This window comes from Haematobia irritans, chromosome 4 (assembly GCF_050003625.1).
Source record: "Haematobia irritans isolate KBUSLIRL chromosome 4, ASM5000362v1, whole genome shotgun sequence".
In the NCBI taxonomy this organism is placed as follows: Eukaryota; Metazoa; Arthropoda; class Insecta; order Diptera; family Muscidae; genus Haematobia; species Haematobia irritans.
The window spans coordinates 76880600-76890646 of NC_134400.1; the positions used below are offsets into that span (position 1 = coordinate 76880600).

The 10047-nt window shown below is 32.4% G+C and overlaps 1 protein-coding gene across 1 annotated transcript; it reads right to left on the reverse strand.

Annotated features, from left to right (window-relative positions):
* Positions 1 to 2734: 2734 nt before the first annotated feature.
* On the reverse strand, positions 2735 to 3712 carry LOC142235615 (uncharacterized). Its single transcript, XM_075306878.1, has one exon. It carries the CDS (start codon positions 3710 to 3712, stop codon positions 2735 to 2737), a length of 978 nt encoding a protein of 325 aa, XP_075162993.1.
* Between the last annotated feature and the right edge of the window lie 6335 nt (positions 3713 to 10047).

Sequence of the window (10047 nt, forward strand, 5' to 3'; positions counted from 1 at the left end):
TTTTGTTCTAACATAACTTACAAATACAACTACTATCAATAACAACTATAGGGTGAAAAAATAAATTATATAAATCATTATCTTTCTTATAATAATAACCATGTTAACATGTTCCTTCTAATATGTAGATGCGACTAGATTTCCAATAAATCAGCAGCCTGTAAGCTAAATTAGTTTTTCTGAAAGTAAACAGAATAATTCGAATTTAATTTTGTTCAATTAAAAGTTAATTTTGTTAAACATTACCTGCATAGAATATCAAGTTCAATTCTTAGTTCCAGGTTGCAGATTTATAATCTTCTTTTGCAGTTGTAGTCTTTTAGCATAAAAAGGTGTATTAAGGAGCTCGGTAATTTAATTTTAGTAACAATTCCTTTCCAAAATTTCCACACATTAAAATCGTCTATTAAAATTTGAACCAATCAAAGACAAAAATAATGGGAAAGCAATGTAATATTTGGTATTATATTGATGATAATTTGGAAATAGAAAAAAATATAAATGGAAAATACATATTTTTATTATTTTCTGATATTTTTCATATTTTTAAATCCAAAAGAAAGAACTTTTTTACCATTACATAATTCAGCTCATTAGTTTATATACCAGATATACTGCTCTCTACTTGGGTTCAAACTGAAAAAGGCAGGTAAAACAAAAATGCAATTTAATGCCAACGCTACTTCGCAACTTCAAGGTGAATCTTCCAACAAACCCATACCGCTCTTGGTTTTAAGAAAACTAGGAGTGAAAAAAAATTTATAATTTTAAAAGATCAATACGGTACCCACTTTTTTATTGCAAACATATTATTATATATTTGATAAAATGGTGGAGTTGATGGGATTGATTGGTCAATTTCACGAAATAAAATTGGTCACTAAAAGAAATGAATAAAAAATATATTATTTTGGTCCGTTTAATGTAAACAGGCTTCAATGGAAAACGGTATTCACATTTCACAATTTCTTACCTTCAATAAACGTAGATTGTTTTCCATTTTTACAATACCACAAAACACAAACACAGGTAATTTCAAATGCGTTCTGTCATATATTTTTTTTTAAACCTTTACCACGTGGCCGTTTGTTGTTGCACACTTTATTTGTTTCAACCCTTTGCTATGATTTGTTGTTGCGTTCAAAATATTTATGCACACATTTTGAATGCAGCAGACAGAATGTCGCCAATCATGTTTTTCAATTTACGCGAAAAACAAAAACCCAACCGTTCGTTACGAGTTACTTCCACAGACTGATCTCTCCATCATACATTGTTGAATAAATACCCATTCTCTTGTTCTCTTTTCGCTCTTTCCATTGCTCAAAATTATTCAGTTTCAATCACAAAGGTGATTGGATCAATCACATGTGTAATTGGAAACGGAAAAAAATTTCAATCACGTTTGTAATTGAAAATTATTTCCGAATTGATTAACAAATTGATTGAATCAATTAATATTTTAATTGGAAACGTAACAAATATCAATCATTTTTTTAATTGGTTTTTATTCGGATTTGATTAAATAATTAATTGAATCAATTAACATATTAATTGAATCCGTTTCCAAATTCAATTAAGTGTTTAATTGAAAAAATTTTGGTGATAATTTTTTGTGTGTAGGTGGCAGCCCTAAGCATCAGAGTTTGATCTTGATGGAGGCAGCGTGTCTGGAAAAATATCTCAAAAACTATCACACCTTTCACAATTTTAAGCGAAATAAATATGTTTTCGGTATTTCATTTTCGTTTTTATTTAAATAATTTATAACAAACTATTTGCGCTTGGTGTTTCCCAAAATATAAAAAGGCTTTTGTAACAATAGTGATGGCAAAATGCTTTCATGAACATTTTGTACTTTTTGATACGCTTCCCCCATCACAGTTGGTGATTGTTGTAGTGACACTTAGTTACGAGTCTGTGGTAGCCATGAGGATGAAATGGAACTTTGAAATGATGACAGGGAACGTCCATAAACCAATGTGAAGTGCCAATAGAACCATTTATTTCTTAAATCATACGACGATGTAAATATTAATAACAACATTAATTAGTGAATTTAATTTAATGATATTCACGAAGGAAATGGTAAAATGTGCAAATCTTGACTAAAAGACAAAAAAAAATAAATATAAATTAAATAACTGTACACTGGTAGAAAAAACAGGCGGTACGTGGCCATTACCGTTTGGTATTAATAGTTTAGTTCACGTTACCTTTCAATTTTGATACCACATTATATCAAATCATTACATCCGGTATTATTATGGTATTAACAATCACATCCCCATAACATATGATATGTCGCCGTTGCTAAAAACTAATTGGTCGCCTTGGTAGTTTATTTTCTTCACATAAAGTTAGTAGGCGAGTAAATTACAATATTTCTTGGAAAACGTGATGACCAAAAAACTTGTGAAAAATTTGTGAAGCATTGGTAGTATAATATGTTTAAGCATTATTAATTTTTATTGGGATTTTTGTTTGGCTTGAGGTCATGATAAATGAAAAATGCTGTTGTAATTGTTTTTCATTGTTTTATTATTGAAATATTGCTATTTCGAATATTTCGATACACCTTCGGTGATCATCTTCAGCGAGATATTATCAATAAAATATCATAATTTAAACATTTAACAATATTTACTTTCACAATGCTTATTCACAAAAATATAACAATGATTCTATATTTACATTTTACAAAGAATAGATTTTCTCCTTGGAAAGCTCATATCTAACTAAAGCTATCTTGCTTATGTTTGTGTCTTTGTATAAGATTTCTATAAATCTGTGCACAGTGGTCTGTGTCGGTTTTGTAATTCATACGTTCGTCAGTGAGAGTATTTATTATATGTAAAATCTCCAATGTGTATCTTCTCTTAGTATTCTCTTCCATCGTCAGTATTTCAACATTCTTGAAATTTGGTATGTGTCCTGTAGTCGTGCAATGTGCTGCAAGGGCCGTTTTTTGTTCTAGGGGCTTGTCTTTCATCTTTTGGTCGGACTTGTGGGCAGAAAGTCTAGTTTTTAATTTGGACATGGTAGTGCCAACATAAGACATTGGACATGGATTGGATTCGTCCACATCACATTTTATTTTGTATAGCACATTCGATTTGTCTTCCATCTTTATCTTGGTTTTTGTTTTACTAAATAGGTCATTTATCGTCCTGTTACACTTTAGCGCTAATTTGTAGTTATCCCTTTTGTAAGTATTTGATTTTTCAAATCTTTCGGAAAACCGCGGTACATATGTCGTCTTTTTGAAAACCATGGATGTGGCTTCTTGTTTGTTGTGATCCTTATTCCCTTTATTTTTCACGTATTTTATGAGATCATTGATTGTGTCATTGGGGAAGTCATTTTGTTGTAGTATCCATCGTATTTTCTTCTCGTTAGTCTCGTGAAATCTTACGTTGCTTACGTTTAAAACCCTATTAATAAAATTGATGGCAGTGTTGATCTTAATACGCAGAGGATGATTAGAGTGAAAATTTATTAATCTTCCTGATGCTGTTTTCTTTTGACACCAATCCAACATTAATTGATTCTTATGTCTTTGAACAACAGTGTCAAGATAAGGTAATTTTCCTTCGGTTTCACATTTCATTGTGAATTGAATTTGTCGATTAAAGGCGTTAAGTGTCGTCAATGTGTTGCTAACTTCATCTTTATCTATGATGCAAAATATGTCATCAACATATTTAGTCATAAATCTTGGGTTTTTAAGAGTTTGTTCATCGAGTCGTCCAACAATTTCTCCATTATAATATCCGCGATTATGGGAGATATAGAAGATCCCATCGGCATTCCTTTGGTTTGTTCAAATATCTTATCGTCATATGTGAAATATCTGGAGTCCTTTATGCATAGGGTCACTATTTCTAAAAACAAATCCATTGGTATTTTGGTAAATTCTTGTATTATAGTCCATTTTTCTTTAATCGTCTTTATCGCTAGATTTATAGGTACACTGGGAAAGAGGGATATCACATCAAATGAGATTAATAGGTTAGGTTAAAGTGGCAGCCCGATTAAGATTCAGGCTCACTATTCAGTCCATTGTGATACCACATTAACTAAAAGTACATATTACATATGGGCACTTCTAGTTTTAACCGTTGAACCTTCTCGATTATTTTCTTCTGTTGAACCAACCAGATTGTTCCAAAAACATTAGCAAACTGCTTAAGTTAACGTTTTCCAGGTCCGCTAGTAATCTGAAGCTATATGCCCCTAAAATTTGCTTACGCCTTACACAAAATGAGATTACAAAATGAGATTAATAACTCGTAAAACACGGAAGGCACCCCGCAAAAAAACATTCAACATGCAGCTTTACAAAGGCATTAAACAAAAATACAACGCAGAAGTCATAGAATTAATTAAACAATACTCAAAAAGTAACAGGCTTGCAGCATCCCTAACATCATCAACAACTTTCCTCATAAAATGCAGACAATCAGGTATCGTACCCAATTTCATTTCTAACACAACAAAAAACACGTACAACATCTTCAATCCAAACACTGGTATCCCGCCAAATTTAAAAAGAGAATTGGACAGACACATATATAACTTTCATATTAAGATACTAAATCTTCAAACATAAACTAATGAACACCAATGCTTTGATGATAAAAACAACAAGAGAGCGACTTAGTAAGCTTATGGAAGGAGAGGATCTATCACTATACATTGAGAGTGAAAACATCATTCGCGCCTCTCACAACAAGAGTTTAAAGTCAACACACATCAAGAAGTTAGAAACACTAAAACAGCAACAACATGCTGAACTCAAATTCAATCGCAATGATGATTGGTTCGTCAATAATACAGACAAACGCATACCACCACATGTGCAATGGCTGCTCTCGTTGGGACCAAAATTCTCTCTTCCTACGACAAGAACAACTTTCCCATTGTTTAATGTAGGGTTTCCATATGGATAATTTTCAAAAGAGAACTTTCGCTTTAAAAAAAGAGAACATTTTAACTAAAAAAGAGTTTACAATAAAAAAATTCTTTATTAAATAATTAATAATTTTATTGATGTTAAAATTAAAATAATAATAGTTTCTAATGAAAGAAACAACGAAATAAATATATAATAAAACAATAAAAAACAAATACGCTGTCAAAAATAAACCACACATGTTCCTATGATCTCGCCCACAATTGACGACGACAACGTATTGGCGTATTTACGTCGTACGTTCAATTACATCTATTTCTAATTTTTACGCAGTACGTCGAAACGTCGCAATTGTGTTCCGGCCTTTAATTTGTCAACAGATTTAACCCAGTAAACAATTAGTGGCGAATTCCTACTAAATAAATAAAATTCCATCAATCTAGGAGTTTTTTTGAAGTAGACTACATAAAGAGCACTGTTGGACATAAAAATACGGCACCAAAAAAAGAGAGTGAACAAAGAGATACGAACACAAAAAGAGAACATGTTCTCTTTAAAAGAGATGTAATGGACAGCCTAGTTTAATGTAATAGCGGAAGGAGAAGAGTGTGTTCAAACATTAGAGAATAAAGAGCAGCAAGAGAATGCTAGAATAAAACTAGTTACTATATTAGGTGATATGTGCACATACCGCAGGCTAAAGCGAGATCCCACGTCAGGATTACAGACGAAGAACAATAAATTTGTGGACAAATCATTCAACATGAATATACTGAATGCGAACGAAAAATATAAATTGACAAGCAAAACTGCCACAGCTCCAAGGATATACGGACTCCCAAAAATTCATAAGGAAGGTACACCTCTAAGACCCATTTGTTCATTCATCAATTCTCCTACGTATAACGTATCAAACTATATATCAAAAATATTGAAAAATCTTACGAATGACTCATAGTACAATATAAAAAATGGAATAGAATTTAGGGAAAGAATAAACAAGCAAAAAATAAAGGACAACGAGTTACTAATCTAATTTGATGTGGTATCCCTCTTTCCCAGTGTACCTATAAATCTAGAGATAAAGACGATTAAAGAAAAATGGACTATAATACAAGAATTTACCAAAATACCAATGGATTTGTTTTTAGAAATAGTGACCCTATGCATAAAGGACTCCAGATATTTCACATATGATGATAAGATATTTGAACAAACCAAGGGAATGCCGATGGGATCTCCTATATCTCCCATAATCGCGGATATTATAATGGAGAAATTATTGGACAACTCTTAAAGAAACCTAGATTTATGACTAAATATGTTGATGACATATTTTGCATCATAGATAAAGATGAAGTTAGCAACACACTGACGGCACTTAACGCCTTTAATCGACAACTTCAATTCACAATGGAATGTGAAACCGAAGGAAAATTACCTTATCTTGACTATATTTACAATATTTACAAAAAGGATAACTACAAATTAGCGCTAAAGTGTAACAGGACGATAAATGACCTATTTAGTAAAACAAAAACCAAGATAAAGATGGAAGACAAATCGAATGTGCTATACAAAATAAAATGTGATGTGGACGAATCCAATCCATGTCCAATGTCTTATGTTGGCACTACCAGGTCCAAATTAAAAACTAGACTTTCTGCCCACAAGTCCGACCAAAAGATGAAAGACAAGCCCCTAGAACAAAAAACGGCCCTTGCAGCACATTGCACGACTACAGGACACATACCAAATTTCAAGAATGTTGAAATACTGACGATGGAAGAGAATACTAAGAGAAGATACACATTGGAGATGTGGAATATCCGTATAATAAATACTCCCACTGACGAATGTATGAATTACAAAACAGACGCAGAGCACTGTGCACAGATTTATAGAAATCTTATACAAAGACATAAACATAAGTAAGATAGCTTTAGTTAGATATGAGCTTTGCAAGGAGAAAGCCTATTTGTAAAATGTTAATATAGAATCATTGTTATATTTTTGTTAATAACCATTGTGAAAGTAAATATTGTTAAATGTTTAAATTATGATATTTTATAGATAATATATCGCTGAAGATGATCACCGAAGGTGTATCGAAATATCCGAAATAGCAATATTTCAATAATAAAACAATGAAAAATAATTACAACAGCATTTTTCATTTATCATGACCTCAAGCCAAACGAAAAATCCCAATAATTATAAAATTCCAAAGGTCAACTAAGAAAACTAAACATTATTAATTTTTGTTAATTCGTCATTCTTCTCTCATTAGATGCGTAAGAGACATACAAAAGCTTTCCAAATCTCACAGCAAACAACTTGAGTGCCTGCGATGCGGCAGAGAATTTAGTGAATAACTTGAGAACAACTTTTAGAAAATTATAAGATGAACAAATGAGGTATATGTATGTATTTTATATATTAAATACATTAAAGAAAAAAGGTTTTGTTGCGTGCGTTTTATTAAACTAACATGTATTAATAAATAACGGGTTTGTATTAAACCCAATACCGTTTTGGTATTATTTGGTAATACCTGTTTAGACATCAATACCTTTATGGTACACCCAGAGAAATGGTTGGTTGCAATTCGATAATTACAATGAGGAAATGATGTCAGTAACTTATTTTTTGTTACAAGAACAATGTTTTGATTATTTTCCCCATTATACATCCAACACGACCATAAAAAAGCTCACAAGATCAAAACGAAATTAGGTTGCAATTACAGAATTAGGTTCTGTAATTGCAACCTAATAACCATCTGTCATTGGTATACAAACATTACCTATAAAAAATTGTAAAATGTAATGTAAATTGATCTCACATATATGTAGATCAAAAGCCTTTGTTGTTAGGACCTTTTGTATTTATTTTCGTAGTTTATTATGATTGTAAATCTTGTAATAAATTAATAAAATCTCAATATAATCTGTCCTTTCAATTGATATTGGAATTTGGTTAGGACAATAGTAAAGAAAATTGAGGGCGGTTGCACCAACAAACGAAACAATTGATATGAAATTGCGACAACCAATGCAAAGTTGATCCAACATACTACCATGTAGTTACAATTGCGAAATGTTAGTTGTGCTGACAGATATCATTGATAGTTGATGGAACCACCTGCTTTCGGTTGGCAAATAATTCGGTTGAGGCAACGAATTTGTTTTCTGGGTGTATAAATATTAATACCGCTTAGGTATTATTTTGAATACCATATTGGTATTTTCATAATACTATATGGTACTTTCATGCTTTGCGTACCGCTTGTACCGTTCAGTATCGATATTGTACCATACGGGGTTGGCTAACTATCAATAACGTACGGTGTCGATTTGAGCACGTATGGTAATAATTTTCTTATGGGTGTAATATTGATATATTCTAAAACATTGATAATTAGTGAGCACCAAAATTAGAAGAAGAAATATAAAAATTAACAATACCATGTATCTGCGTGATGGAATGAGAATAAGTCGTTGTTTTGAGTAAATTAAAATTTTCCCGCAATTTAAAGAAAAATATGTGTGAACTCTATCGCTAAGCAAGCACCCTATACCCTTGAAATGGCACAAGTTTATCTTCGAAATCAATAATTATCATCATTTATGATGTTAATTGAAGAAGGAAGGTATAGACATTGCAAGTGAATTTACAACGCTGTAGTTTGTCTGCATACCGTAGATGGCTCTTTCTCGTCTGCAAATGAGTGATTTTTTAATTTGACTTTAATTTGTTGTCTTTCCTTTCTTCTCTTGTTGAAACCCCAAATATTGTAAAAGCTTATAAAATTCTATCCATCCACACCGTTTTTGCAATGCAAATTGACTGTAATTCTCGTTTTGCAAAAAGTAATTGAGTCACTTGACTGCGCAATTGAGTGGAATGACTGCGTACTGCAAATAAACAAAACCATGGTGAATTGTCAAACGATGTCTTTATATTTTCTTGGTCTATGTCAACATACAAACCCAGCTGTTTCGTCTTTCACCAAATCCTCATCAATTCTAAAATACATTATATTAGCCTAATTCATTTTAAGAGTATTTGTAAGTACAATTACCACATAGTTTTAAGAGTCTCCCCTCTTGTAATTATATAACTGAATTTGTTTTAATAATAAGAGATTGAATATGAAACCCTAAACTCTTTTAATTGGAAAGAGGACAGTTGATAGGGAGATGTGTTGACAACACAGGTACCATCGAAGGGTTAATGTATAACTACGAGTACTAACATTACCATAGGCGTACCCACAGCTGGGTCGTGGGTGGGAAAAAGTGTACTCTCTGTAACTATAACATCGTGTTACTCAATAGATCAGAATAGTGAAACGGAAGCATTTTCATCGACTGTATATGTATGGTATTTAAATGTTAGTGGCTATTTTCTAAACTATGGTCGAGTCGAAAATTTAATGGGTCAAAGAATCACGCCACACGCCAAGCCGCCAAAATGTATGCCAATGACTTGTTTTATTTTAAATTTTATCACAATACAGAAAAGGATTTTCGCAATCAGACTCACTCTTAACACAATTTCACACGTTCTACCATAAGACCCAAAGCTTTTCTTAGATGGCTGTTGATACAAGTCTTAATTCTTGAAAGGGAGCCTTTGTCAGCGTTGGCAAGTGCGGCTGCTCCGATCGGCTTCGATCTTACGAATGATTCATATAGCAAAAAATAATTGGTTGGTCAATACTGAATCGGCAGCCGCCAAGAATGTCCAGGAATTGATATTCCCGTGCAACAGTAGCCAAGGTGTTATCAATATGGTCTCTGGCCGAGTTATTTGATGCTATAAACAACCCAAGATATTTAACCCTTCGTTGCATGATTTAATTTGAGCACGGATAAAAATTTTTTGGTATGTTAAAATTGTTTTATATGTAGTTATGATACCTTTGTCAGCGTTGGCAAGTGCGGCTGCTCCGATCGGCTTCGATCTTACGAATGATTCATATAGCAAAAAATAATTGGTTGGTCAATACTGAATCTGCAGCCGCCAAGAATGTCCAGGAATTGATTTTCCCGTGCAACAGTAGCCAAGGTGTTATCAATATGGTCTCTGGCCGAGTTATTTGATGCTATAAACAACCCAAGATATTT

Coding starts and splice junctions, on each gene's coding strand:
- LOC142235615 (XM_075306878.1), bottom strand. CDS start 3,712: ATGACTAAATATGTTGATGACATATTTTGCATCATAGATAAAGATGAA.